General features: G+C 34.7%; 1 protein-coding gene across 1 annotated transcript; it reads left to right on the forward strand.

The window, feature by feature from the left end:
• Positions 1-364: 364 nt before the first annotated feature.
• On the forward strand, positions 365-14,192 carry LOC117115989 (eukaryotic translation initiation factor 5-like). The gene is made up of 11 exons (XM_033259915.1): positions 365-487; positions 641-826; positions 2,434-2,674; positions 5,359-5,440; positions 6,721-6,893; positions 7,251-7,469; positions 8,238-8,402; positions 8,898-9,065; positions 9,673-9,840; positions 10,251-10,373; positions 10,780-14,192. Exons 3-11 carry the CDS (start codon positions 2,603-2,605, stop codon positions 10,885-10,887), a joined length of 1,278 nt encoding a protein of 425 aa, XP_033115806.1. The 5' UTR covers positions 365-487; positions 641-826; positions 2,434-2,602; the 3' UTR covers positions 10,888-14,192.
• The last annotated feature ends 702 nt before the right edge of the window (positions 14,193-14,894 follow it).

Below are 14,894 nucleotides of genomic sequence, written 5' to 3' on the forward strand. Positions count from 1 at the left end.
ATATCTATTTACAAACATTTTACTACAAACATTCTTAATTTGCTGCCAGATCTAGAGACGACTCATACCGCCGCCGTTACCTTCCAGTCCAGGATATGGTAATTGATTATTCATGATATATAAATATAATGTTTCTCGTGGCTGCAGTCTTTCCCAAATTATATTTCATTACGATTGCATGTGACTTGGAATTTCGCAATAAGAGATTGTTTTGCCAGAAACTTATGTAAGCAATTAATTGAATGTTACCCCTAAATTCTTATGATAAAATAAGATTGTATAACACTAAAATGATTTATGTATTCTCTTAAAAGCAATCCAGATTTTAATTTGTTTTGTAAACAAAAGCATTGTGTTGTTATTTTTACATTATTACGTGTCATCTGGCAACGTTCACAAATCCATATGGATGGATTGATTGAACCCACACGAACACGAAGTTCTTGTATTCGCATCGCTGCTTCTAGTCCATTCGACATTTTGTGAGGTAGGGAGGTTTACTACGTCATTATATTTTACATTATATTCTTGAAATGAATAGTGTTTAAATTACGATCCTACAGTACAAGAATCTAACAGTATATTAACCCTCATTTGCTTCATTTATTTACTGTTTTCTTTTTATTTAATTGAATTATAGAAAAGCTAAACAAGGAGATTCTCGATTAGTTTCGACAGTGTTTGCCACACTGCTTCGCGCTGCACATTTCCGATTCTCCTCGCATTTAGAGGACAACCATCAATTCAAGACCGAGTCTTGCCAGATTTTATTCTCGTTGGAGACAAATTGCCTTGAATTTTTTTATGTCTTTGTTGGGATACCACGGTAAGTTTATCAATAAACATTTTATATGTTTTATTCGAAAAAAGTATAAAGCTAGCTAGGCCTACCCACCCACGCATCTATTCAGTGTCTGGACCGCCGTCTGGACATCGAGACAGTCACATAATTTATAGGATAGGCCTATATCTGTCCTAACTAAGCCTTGTCCAAGCCTTCTTTGGACTTCTCAAAACTCGTGTTGCATTTGGTATTACAGTAGTCACGCCATAGTTAGGCTTTCGATAAGTCCTATATTTTCGATATTGTATTTACAGAATGTTATGTAATTTGACTTCATCTGGTTTCCATCCAGATTGTCTGATTGTCACTACATTTCAGTGATCAGTGAAATGAGGAAGAATAGAATATAAAAATTTAATCAAACATTAAAACAAAAGGAAACACCAATCACCAAGTAACAAAGAAAAAAGGGGTTGTGTAGGCCTGTGTTGGACGTTATAAGAAGGGGTTATGTTTGTACTGTATTATTGATTTCCTAATAAGGTTAAAAAAGGTAGTCGAAACTTTCATAAGGCTATGATATTTTTTGTTGGTTTAATTGTCAGCTGGGACCAAGCATATGCACCATACTACCACAGCTACACCTGTGCTGATTTGCTATGCATTCTAATCTTACCAAAAGTATGTATGTATTGTAAACCCATCATCGTCTTTGGTTCAGATCATATAGGACATCAGGATGTTCCTCGCAGCTAAAAATATATTAATATTTTTTCATAAATAATTACCATATTTGAATGAACGCACCTGGGCGTTTTTTTGTTGAGGATTTTTGAGGCGTTTTTATTCGAGGGAGGCATACGTGGTATACTCAGATAAATGTCTCATAATTTCACTGTAAATGTGGAACAAAAAAATAACACGCAATTATCGTCAATTGTGTTATTTGGTGATCATAAAGACTTGTTTGTCCCAACCAGGTTTGAAAAAATGTAATTCAGATACTGGAGTGGACCACTTGTGTTTAGAATGATGAAGCTTCCATTAGATTTGTTTACAGTCATTTAGGGGTGGCGGGAGGTGTTTGAGGAAAAAGTAAATGCCTTAGGCGTTTATTCGAGGGAGCCAGTTATTCCAAATGAGGCTTTAGAAGGGGCATTTATTCAAAGCGGGGTATTTATTTGAATAAATAGGTATCCTATTGTATTTTTTGTGCCATATTTCAATTCTTTTTATTTTCTAGATCACAAGCGAGAAAAGTGCGGCCCGACGGCAAAATGAAATTTCAAACTGTATGCGTGCGGCCCACTTGCTATCTTTAGCTAGAAAACCCCTTGTTTTTATGGCTCATCAGAAAAAAGTAATATTGAAATTGAGCATGTATGATAACAGTGCATGAAGGTTTTTGAAGCACACTAAAATCAAAAATTTACTTCGACCCTCTGACCCAGTCATATTTTCAACCCTAGTCCAGATGCTTTTAGGCACACCAATGTAGCTAAATGAGAAAACAAAAAGGTTTTCTTGCCTTCGTAATAATCTATCTAAGGTAAAGTTTGATCAAGTTTAAGGTATTAAAAAATTAAGGTATTAAAAAGTTTAGCCATTTAAAGGAGTATTATAAGAAAATAATGCGTTTATTCTGGCAGAGCCATTGGTGATACGTGCCAAGACAAGACCGCCTGCAAATTCTATAAAAAAGCAGACGAATATAGGAACTTGTATGTCCAGCCTAAAGTGCATCAAACACAGTTCGCTAAATTTACATCAAGCTCCCAGGCATATTTTTAGAAGTAAACACGAAAGCGATTCAAGAAAATGGCGCTCAATGTCAATCGCAGCGTCACTGATCAATTCTACCGTTACAAGATGCCCCCCATCATAGCCAAGGTAAGCAATTATGATTTATTATTATAATCAGTGTTCTACCTAAGGCCGTTAAAGCCATCAGTTTTACCAGTAAAAATAACTGACCAACCAGTAAAAATTGTGGTTTAGTAGAATATAAATAAAAAGCACTTATTAGGCCTAGGTAGCCTAGGCTGGCCTTCAATACAGTAAATGAACATAATTCCAGTCCAGGCTATGATTATATTGTTTTTTGAAGCCATTGAATTTGACTTAAAAGAGACAATACCTCATGTTGTGCATGCTTTAGCTGGTTTTATATGGACAAATTCACCAGTATAAATTATGTTTCAATTGGGAGAACACTGATAGTTTATATTAAAATCATTTATTGTAAATTTTATGGAAGTGTTTGACAATTTTTAATTTTTTTCAAATTTGTTTAATAATTTTTTTTACAAACCAGAAAAATATCTTGAATCACTACTGTATGTCCATAGTGTCAAAATATTGATACTATGCAAATTCATTAACTAGTTAATTCCTTGAAATGCAACTTAGTATTAAACTAGAGTTCAAAGAGCATCCCAGTCAAAATATGAATATTTAATAACTCATATTAGATGTAAATAGTATTCTGAGATGGTCCCCAAGTCGAGGTATTTCAATAGATTTGGTAGCAGCATATGGCATCGCATAGCTCTACAGGTTAAATTCCCAGCAGGTTTTATTAATCGTGTTGAACATTTAAACATAATGTTGTATTCATAAAAGTAAACATCAGGCATGAATCATATTTAGTGATTAATCTATCATTAAAACCATATTTAATCAAACACTAACAATACACACAAGTACTACTACCCATTTTGTCTTTAATAAGTGGCGGATCTACTGTACAGTAATAGGGGGAGCACAGTGGCGGAGGGGATTTTTACAGATGACGTGTTTAGACCAACTCAACCCCAGCATGATAGGGGCTGATGTACAAAATATTTTGGTTATGGCACCTCTAGATGGCTGGAAAAGGCATTCTCATTACTTGTATTTTATGTACTAGTGACAATAAAAGAATCTTGTATATTTTTCTTTTTTTAGTTCCTATGCATGAATGCAATAGGAACTATTGTATTCACTTTTTTACGTGTGTGTGTGTGTGTGTGTGTGTATGTATGTGTGTGTGTAGACATCTTCAGGAAACGTTTTTCCGACATTTTGTTTTACTGACAGTGACCTGCCTAATGGTACCCTTGGGATTAGTTTACTAACTAGCCATCCATCACTTTATTCCCATTGCACTCATTCTTGTCATCCTGGCCCACATTGCCATTGTGGAAAATATCAAGGTGTCATTAACATAATAGTGCAAACAGTACATAACAAAGTATTGTGTTTATTGATACTGCATTTAGTAAATAATAATTTTGAAATAAAACCAAATATTGTTATATTACTGTAATTTTACTTTGCCTTATATATTTTTTTTACACAGACATTTGACCCAATCTGTTTACTTCATAAGTTTTGTTGATCACTATTAAAGAGTCTGAGTGATTTAAGGAAACTATTTGTATTAAAACTGTGTACAAAGTTGTTGGGGGAGGGGAGGAGAGAAGCAGCGCCTCCCTGAAAATGTCCCTGCAAAAGTAAAACAATCCATAGTGATAAAAGTATCACAGTTGTTATATTAATTAATCCTATAGACCAACATTTTTTCGCTACTGCAGCATAACACAGCAAATGGCCTAAATATGTTTTCAAATTATAATATTTTGTGTATTAAATTCAGTCATATAACTGAACTATTATTCTGCATAGGAATGTTGATGCCTGCTAAGATGGTTTAATATATTGTTGTCTAGTAGGCCATGCCAGCACCCCCACCCCCGATATTGTTTCAAACTACTGTAAAATGAAAATAATACCTACATAGGCCTACAAAATAATTTTTCCTTTTTTATGATTCTGCTAACTTAATTTGCCTATCAAATAACATAAACAATGTGGTCAAAAATCTATTTTGGACCATAAAAACTCACTTCTCCTGAATTGTTCATGTTAAACCACCACATAAATTTGACCCAACCTTATATTTTCTGATAAAGTCATGTATCATGCATAGGAACGTTGACGCCTGCAAGGCTGTGGTTTTTGTTTTGGCTGTAGAGAAGGGGTCTTTTTGAAACCAATTATGACTAAAACAGTTCTCTATATTTGGGTTTCAACAGAAATCAATAGGCCCATTAAAGGTGGCATTAATAACTGAAAGTAACATAGTTCTCAAACCATGTAAACTAATGATTAGTAAATAGAACCGATAGAACTGAAAGTAATAAAATTTGCATATCAAATTCTGAAATTTCATCAGTCTAAACTATTTACTTTAAAGTCAGGCTCCGGAGGAAAAAAAATATATCAAATTTTTTTTTCCTCCCCCTTTTTTTACCATAATTATAAATTTTATAACCAATGCGAAAGAAAAACTGGGATGAACTTATGGTGGGCGAGACCACCCAACCGTCAGATTTTTTTTTCAGGTCTAAATCTACATTCATGGCCCACACCAACCTTTACTAAGCCATTTGCCTACAGTATCCTCAATATCCACTATAGTGTTATCACTTACAGCTACAACCCTTAATAAATTTTCCTATTCCAATTAAGTACACTACTTTCAAGGTTTATATTTTTCTATAAAAACATTCTGTGGGATTTTTTTCTTACAGGTCGAAGGAAAAGGCAATGGTATAAAAACAGTAATTGTGAATATGGCCGATGTAGCCAAAGCCCTGAATAGACCTCCAACTTGTAAGTCCACCATCTAGTGAAGTCTTGTATTGATTCCTATTTGGCACAACCGATGAATGATTAATTATATTATTGTTGTTGTTGTTGTTGTTGTACTCTATATTTGTTTTTTGATAGATACATATAATTTACCCATGTATGGGTATGATGTGATATCCATTTATATATATAATGGCATCTTTATGCCCATATATGGGGATTTTACACAAATTTGTCACTTAAAACGTGTATATAGTGCTTAATAAATACTCCCCGCCCATGATATCAAGATATTTGTTGAAAGTGTGTGATTTGCACACATGTTTGGATGGTGGTGTCATTGATGATGTCATAAGGCATGATGGAGGCTATACAACACCTAAATAAGAGCAAGTCATTCATTTGTAACAAAACTTGGTATTGTGGTTAGTTTTTGTTAGCTATCGTCCGGTCTCACTTGTAAGTTGTGAGAGTAAAACCACTTAGAGCAATGATGGAATGTGTCATACAATAAGCTACAGAAATAGATCATTCCTATATAAGACCTATCTTAGAAAGAACTAAAAAATTAGCAATCCGTATTCAAGTGAATTACCTACACCGAATGCATAGATGGGTGTTTGAGTTAAAACGAGCAAAGATAAACTGCATCAAGCAGTAGACACGCGTTCCTACTGGGAGCCTATTGTTTGTAATAGAAAAAAAAATAAATAACATTGCAAACTAGATTATGTTCTCAGAGTACTGTAGTTGTGCAGCTAATTTAGTATGTAGGAAGGCGAATAATTCCATTACAAATTCATTTACATCTTGACAGGAACTCATTTATGTTCATATCGATTATTGAGTAGACATTATTTTATCACCGGCTGATAGACGAAAATAAGTCTGAACTAATTCATTATTGAACGACCAGCCACTGCAAATTGATTTTTCGAGACTTAAGCAGTCTGTAATTGGGAATAATTTACATAAATTGAAATTCTAGATGAAGAACTGCTGTCTGAATAAATTCAATTGATATATTTTAATGTTATGAAGTTTTGTTTTTGTTTTGGATGCAGTTGTGTTGAGAGGTTTGTGTGGGGAAGGGAGGAGAGACAGGCAATTAAAGTGCCCAGGATGACAGGCCTCTTTATAGTTTGGGCAGCCCACTAGGGGCCTGCGACCCCACCCCACTGGGGTCCTTAGACAACCCCGAGGCCATTTGGTCTCGGGAGCTACACCAAAGGACTTTTCTGCTCCCCTTGTTGGGTGCAATTTGAGTTTCAACAAATAAATTATGTGTATTTCTCCCATAGATACCACCAAGTTCTTTGGCTGTGAGTTGGGAGCCCAGACCCAGGTGGATGCAAAGCATGATCGTTATATTGTAAACGGGTCTCACGCCGGTGGTAAGCTGCAGCTAATGTTGGACAGCTTTATCAAGAAATTTGTTCTTTGTCCTGAATGTGAAAACCCTGAAACAAACCTGGTAAATGACAATCTTTTGCTACTTGGCAAAAAGCTAAGCTTAAGCTTAGCTCAAGCTATATTCCACATTAACAATAAGAATGCATGATATTAACTTCAAACTATAATTGTATAGAGTGTACCAGCATATTTGGATCATCTGAAACCCATAATTTCATGGAAATATCAACTTTATGATGGTAGGTATGTTAAGCAGGGTGGCAAATTCATCTTGTTTTATGCACTTTTCCCAAAAATATGTAATTATAAAATTTGTATTTATTTTAAATGTTATGTGAATGTCTTACCTGAGGAAAGAGGTATTCAAACTAGAAAATGAAAACTAGAAAATTGTTTAATCCTTTTCATGTTATACCAGATTGTTAAAAAAGAACGTATTGGTAAAATTTGCAAGGCTTGCGGGCATCAGGCTGTAGTGGACATGCGACATAAGTTGACCACCTACATGCTAAAACACCCCCCGGAAGATTCGAATACACCGAAGAAGGATAAAGACAAGTCTAAGGGCAAGGGTAACAGCAAGAAGCAAACAAATGGTGTTACTGAAAAGAGTTCAGAAATTGTGGTGCCGAAACGGGTATGTAGCATGACGTCCTGCTGTGTTCAATTTCCTTTTGCAGTGCTTTTGACAAACCATCATCTTCCTATTAATAAAGTATACTCGCACAAATGTGTTGCATCAAAAAACATATTGCATCAACAAACGTTTTACATCAACAAACAATTTGCATCAACAAATGTGTATCATCAAAAAACATTGCATCAACAAACGTTTTGCATCAACAAACGAGTTGCATCAACAAATGTGTAGCATCAACAAACGAGTTGCATCAACAAATGTGTAGAATCAACAAATGTGTTGCGTCAACAAATGTTTTGAGACAACAAATGTGTTGCATCAAAAAAATGTTTTTAGTCTGGATTCAATATAGCACTTACTCAAGGAAGGTGCTTATTTTAGTGGTGTATCTCTCCCTCCCCCTACCCTCCCAAAAAAAAAGCTTGTTTCCCCAGTCTCACCCCTCCCCCACTGGAAATGTTCAAAGCAAATAGATTATGCTCAAGAAGTTGAAAATCACCTTATATCACCTCATTTTCAAGCCACTTCCCTCTTACTTAATCATCAAGCTCCCGCCTTCTGCGCCTCCCCCGATTAACCCCTCCCCTCTTTTCAAGACTAATAGAAATGCCACTGGCTTATTTCATGTTAGATAGAATGTACTTCATTAAATGCTGCCATTTTTTTCTAGTAAGTGCTATGGTGCTTAATCAAGATAGTTTCGCTCTTATTTTGATCTTTTTTGGTATTATAGCAACTTAGCACATTTATTTTGTTATGCCTTAGGATGACTACAGCGATGATGACAAAGATTGGTCAGTGGACACAAGTAAAGCAGCTGTCGAAGAGAGAATGAAGGAGCTGACCGATGGTGCGAAGGGACTGACCCTGAATGACGACCTGGAGAAGACCCAATCAGAGCGGGTTAACATGTTCCACAGTTATGTAAAGGTGAGAGATGTTATAATACTGTATATAATTTAATACAGTAACATCTCCTAATTACATATCTCTCTGTCCAAACTGAGTTCGTAATTGAGGGAAAAAAATCAAATATAGAAAAATTGTGACATTAATTGGAAATTAAAAGTTATATCTTTCACTGTAATCTTGGCCAACATGATTCTATGTGGAATGCCATGATGTGCGTGCAACGGTTGTTTTTTAATGACGATCTGTTAGACTGGTACCTACAATCGGCAGACAGTGTCGCGTTGTCTGCCGCTTACAGGGAGCAGAGTTACGTTTTTTTGTTAACGGTCGTACGACTGTCGTTGAACGCAGTAAGTGCCTGGCTTTAGGTATCACAAGATTATCTGAGCTTTATACGTCATTTAACATTATGAAAGAGATTTGGAGACTGTAAGAAGGGATATGCTTATGTGCTTAATCCCTTCATTCAATCAAGATTTTGGCTCCCAACTTAATAAAAGCTCCTAATTTCAGAAAATGCGTGATGACAAAACTATCCTTGCACCAGAAGCTGACAAGAAGGTTATGGCGGAGGCAGAACGTCTTGAGGTGAAAGATAAGGGGCCACTAATTCTCGGTGAAGTGTTGTTGGATTTTAGAATCATTGACCAACTGAAACAATATAGGCTTCACTTTTTACGAGTAAGTAGGCTTCACGTTAAGATTTCGAAAATCAATTCAACCTCCAATTCAATGGATTTTTCTGTTAAGACCTGCCCCTAAAATATTGTTTTCAGGGTCCTGCAAACAACAGTGGAAAAGCATAAGTGTCCACGATCAGGACGACAAGCGTATTTGTAGGACATGCGCGTATTCCTGTCCCTGTTGTAATTGGTCAGTTTTTAAGTTTGATTGATATTCTGGAAAGTTCCATTCTTTTATTCGGAGACATCTTTAATGAAAGACTAACAATATTCAAAACTTGCCTTCTTAATTGGAGACCAAACTCTGACGTCACCCCAAATGTTCAGCTTCCAAAGTGGTCTACAATTAGAAAATGTCACCGTACTTGATTTGCATTTTGCACCGCTAATCAGAAGCTACAAACTTGTATTATTTACATACAAAAACAATCTTGTAAAATAACTTATGTTTTGATGTAAACATACAATAATATTTTTATTGCACACTCAATCATACTAATTCTGAAAGTCTTATTAAAATTGTTTATTGTATTTAAATCATTGCACAAACAAATTTTAATATTTCCACTAATTTAATATTCAATTATGTTTATTTTTATGTTCAGTTCACCCATGAGAACCCCAAGGCCCAGAAATACCTTCTTGGAGCAATAGAGCAGTTGTGCGGCAAAGTGTACGAGACTCAGCTGATGTCAAAGGTTCCGCTTATTCTTCAAAAGCTTTACGAACTGGACATAGTGGATGAGGAGACCTTCATTGCTTGGGGTAGTAAGGTATGGTCATTTCTTGCCTATTATTTCATATTCAGTATTTTAAAAAAATTACAAATTTTAATGATCATTATCAAAAATATCACACTTATTTTTCAGCAGCTAGCTACAAAACATGTAAAAATTTTTAAAAATAGGGAGATTTTAATTTACATGACAATGTAACACTAGAATGAATTCACCCATTTGTGACTGTCCTACATTCTATGCACAATGTAGAATCGGGCGACAGCGTGAACTCTACGTTCTCCATGCGCAGATGACTTCTTTGTGACGTCATTACGTTGTAGGTCCTATCGTCATCGTGCAATCGTTGCAGTATGCCACTGTGCTTCTACCGGTTCTGTGCATACAATGTCTCTAAACCATGAACCAATATAATATACACAATGATTATGCATTTTGTTTCATAGCCGAGCAAGAAGTACGTTCCGAAAGAAGTGTCCCAAGAATTGTTAAAGAAGGCAGCTCCGTTCCTGAAGTGGTTGGCAGAGGCGGAGGAAGCAAGCGATGAAGGTGAAGAAGAAGATGTACAGGTAAAGATTGCCCCGTGTCCCTGGTTTACAGGCTTAAAGTGGCATATTTTTGCAATAGGGGCCTGAGATCACCCTTTATTACTTTTTTTAGCTTTCACACTTGCATTTTCATTCATCCATCCCGGTGCCTGAATAACAAACAGTACAAGTATGGGCCATTCCATTATGTTTTTTTTTTTTTCATGCTTGAGGTTAAAAATCGAATTTCCGTGATCTTGACTTTGTTGTTTGAATCTTTGTTCCCGAAACATAATCATCTCTTAGATTAAATTATGTACCATTCCCCAAACTTTTATGATGATCCATCCACTTTTGTGAAGGTAGTTGCATGTAATAGGAAGGAAATTGTATGTCATTTAATAGTAATAATAATAATATATATATATATTTTTTTTTTTTTTTGTAGGTTTCTTTCTCGTCGCAGAGCACTGGTTTGGAGGTGAAGCCCGTTAAAGCTCCATCGACTCCTTCTTATGTGGAGGAAACGGACGAAATAAACATTGATGACATTTAGTCGCTCTGCGGGCAGTGGAAAAAACTGATTTCATCAGAAACTTCATTTTTATATTTGTGTTTTAATAATTTTTCTCGCACATGTATGAGGCTTATTGTGAAAAGTGGCCAAGTTGTCGCACTGATCAGTATCGAGTAATTAAGCTACTGTATAAAATATGGGAACTTAAAAAATGGCCTAGAAATAAATAATGTTTCATTATGAATTAACAGATTTATATCTAGCTAATCGTGTCTAAACGTCTTAATTCTTGAAATAGTCGACAAACTAGTTATTTAACATCTTTCTGGTAGTTGATTCTTATTTAAAATTCAATGCATGAATGACCCCTCATTTAAAAGATTGCATACTAAAGTATCTGAAAACACCAGTAACTTGAATTTTGATTTTTGCTGCAACTTAGTCATTTTCCACAACATGCCTGATATGCTTAAAAACACATAAAAGAAAGTAAACATAAAATATGAAAAAAATATATATATAAGCACATATTAAAAGTTTAAAGAGTTATTTTTTAATAGGGAATTAAAAGTAATTTTTTTTTAAAGATTTTTGTCACATAACCTGAGCATTTCATATGATTGGTTTAGGTTTTTTTGTTTGTGTTTTTTTGTTAGTCTAGTAATTTAAGTACAGTAATTTAAGTACAGTAGATGCTTAGTAGTGTAGTAATATATTCTTGGTGATGCGTATAAAATCTTCACAAATGAATCTACTACTACGCAATGCACCTCGATGAAAAATAAGAAAATTGTAATTGTAACTATAAACAGAAGATTTACTAACTGGTTGATTGATTGAATGATTGACATGTTATACAGTTTAATTATTGACTGACATAATATATAGTTTACGGTACAAATCTCTATCTCGCTCTGCATTTCTTGATATAGTATAGTGCAGAGGTTTTGCTGTAAATCTAGAAAACAGAACAGAAAAATCAGGCTTAGGGGCTTGAGGATTAAAGGGGTTGCAGATTGCAGATTTTTTCTAAACAAAAAGGATACCTAAGAGTTTCCATTCTGTAACATGAGTGGCAAGTAACTTACCAGCTGCTGCTTGACAATATATTATAGTATATAAAATATAAGAAAAATAACAATTGTAGTATATAATAAAGGTAAACTGTTTACACATTGTAGGTAAATAATGGGTGAAAGCTTTTACTATCATTTACTTGCACGGTCAGTTTTGGTAATAAGTTCAATGCGATCTTAGCTTAGGTTTTTCTACTCAAATATTGGGTGTTCTTGATAAATATTTTCAAAATAAAGATTTTTGAAGAGTAGGTAAGCTTGGAGGATATTAAAATCCAATAAAAAAATATCCATAAACATAGTACAATAATTATAATGAGAATGAACACCTTGTGTTCATAAATATCCATTATTTTCTGGTAATTTAAGGAGTCGCCTTGCATGTGTTTTATGTATATTTTTAGCTTTCCACATTAATCACTCGCTGCTCTCTGTTACCTCAAGTAACACAAAACAAAATATTCGTAGGACAAATGCTAAATGTACAAATGTCTTGAGATCTTCCTATTAAAGTCGCTGTTGTCTTCACATGAGTAAATTTTGTAAGTGGCTACATTTGATGCACAGATGATGAACGTACATTTGACGCCGCAGTGGAAAATTATCCCTGCTCTGATAATGCACACAGGGTCCATTATTCCCTATTGGGAGTACTATGTGCCTCTGTAATATCTTTCTTTCATGGATATTACATGCGATGTATTCTAATCTTGAAATTATGCTCCTTCACAGGGACGTGGTGTAGCAAGGGACACTTGCTACATTTTCTGTCTATCATTATGTCTCAGGTCCTGCTACATTTACACTGTGTATCATTATGTCTCGTATTGGCTATCAATGAATATCATTGTTGCCACAAGTATTCTTAAAATTATAAACGAAGTAAGCCTGTAGTATTAAAAACTAAATATGCTGTTACATCATGTGCAGATAAGGTCTCTATTTCTTTTCGTTTTAAGTACCAAATGTTGTACTAGATAGCTCATACCTAGATTGATGGGATGTTAATTCCCTTCCCTGTAACCGTGGGAGTTTGATCAAAATGCGAGTCTATGCTTAAATGGTCTTTTGATTGGAAGTATGTTTGAATATTTTACAGCAGAATTACATCTTTAAATGCTATCTTGTTGAAATTGGCTAGAATTGTCTATGTATTGCTAAATGAACCATCTGTGAAACACATGAATTATCAAATAAGCACTGCTGCAATTATAGAACTGTATGGTGCTTATTCGAGAGCTGGGCTTATTAACATTTTTGGAGTGTTAAAATGCTACTCTCTGGTTTATTTGAATAAATTATTCTTTGAGAAGTTATTAATAGATTCCCTATGGTACATAGGAAAGTGTTTTTTCAATTAAGCCTGTGCTTCTTTAGGTTTATTAAGAACATATCTAATAAGTGGCGCTTATTCTAGAGCAGAACGAGAACAGTGCCTAGAAGAAAAAATATGTATATTGTGGGGTTCGTTTGGGAGCTGCATGCCTTTTTCAAAGAAGCAGGTATTCAATAATTTATGACAAAGGCCAAAAAAATAAAGCATTGGTAGATACACAGCACTACTGTATCTGTTTTATGGGCTAAAGAAACGATATGGCTTTCTGATCAGTGAAGTGATAAGAATAAGGCAGCAAAAGAAAATGTTTTCCAATTTTCACAAAAAACACCTTCAGCGTTTTTAATTTGTACACTTCAGGCATAATAGATGAATCGTTGTATTAAGGGTAGGTAACTTAACACACCTTTGGCTTAATGTACTACAGTATTCCTAACCTTAATGCCTTCCTAATTTACATAAATGTATCTTTGATGAGCACACATCTGTTGTGTTTTGTAGTCATCATAAATTTAAATGCAGCGTTGAAAACACAAAAAAAATACATTTTCTTACAGTTCACTTAAGTTTGTAGTCATAATGCTTTAACAGCAGATTTAGAAAATATATTTCAAATTGAATAATAAACTGTAGTATAGATGATGATAAAAAAAAGATATGGTTATTGTGTGCATGTAACAGACTGAATGTTAAACACATTCTTTTTTCTATGATTATTAAATTTTATTAAAGAAAATCACTTTCTTCCGTGGGTAACCATGAAAAATTTGTAATTACAGAGTAATTATACTTGTATTGTAGAATTTGAATCTCTTGTAGTTATCTGCAGTACACATTGTTAAACTGGTAGGAATTTATGAATCGCATTGAATTTATGGATTATGGTAATTATATTGAAAATATGCAGCTTCTGAATAAACATTGCTTCTGTATACAGTTTCCTTGAACTGTCTTTTGTAAAATATGATTGTGGTGATGGTGTAGAAAGAAGTGATTTACGCATAGTATTTTGTATTAGTTCTAGTCTATAATCAGAAGATGATGCTATGGAAAGAATTTTAACAATAATGTCAATTTAAAAGAATAGGATATGCTACAATACAAAAATAATATACACATAGTAAGTAGCGCTAGTACAAGAAAGTTTATGCAGCATCAGTGTTATAAAGCAATACGCTTGTTTGGTAACAACATGGCGCCATGCACCAAGTTGGCCAAACTCTCTATCTGCGGCTCACGATATTTTTTTCCGTACGAAACATTTGCATGAAACTTCACTCGGGCCATCTCGGATTGACTCGAGTGAGTACGATACGAGGAACAAGATCATCCACTTCTCAATGTCGTGACGCTCGAGTTTTACTATTACTGTATTGCTCTTTCTATGTTTACCTATGGTAGGCCTATGACATCTCACGGACTTATGGGATGTACGTGTGTAACTAACTGTGACCTTCTTGGATGTTATTAAATGTTAGTATATTATCTACAAAAACAACAGCTAGTACCTCCTGTTATAAAGTGTAGATAGGTACAGTAATACCAGAGAGAAAGAGGCCTTAACAGGCTGAGATCTCACCTAGGCCCCTCCTTAAACTAGGCAAAGGGTCAAGGCTGACACCAACATACTGACA

The sequence above is a fragment of the Anneissia japonica genome, unplaced genomic scaffold (assembly GCF_011630105.1).
Source record: "Anneissia japonica isolate Jap-2015-1 unplaced genomic scaffold, ASM1163010v1 scaffold287743_len2803612_cov181, whole genome shotgun sequence".
Taxonomy (NCBI): Eukaryota; Metazoa; Echinodermata; class Crinoidea; order Comatulida; family Comatulidae; genus Anneissia; species Anneissia japonica.

Bases quoted from the DNA above. Each gene is read 5' to 3' on its own strand.
- LOC117115989 (XM_033259915.1), top strand. From the start codon at position 2,603: ATGGCGCTCAATGTCAATCGCAGCGTCACTGATCAATTCTACCGTTAC. The intron at 9,066-9,672 runs GTAAGTAGGCTT...TTTTATGTTCAG, and splicing joins ATAGGCTTCACTTTTTACGA to TTCACCCATGAGAACCCCAA. The intron at 9,841-10,250 runs GTATGGTCATTT...TTTGTTTCATAG, and splicing joins TCATTGCTTGGGGTAGTAAG to CCGAGCAAGAAGTACGTTCC.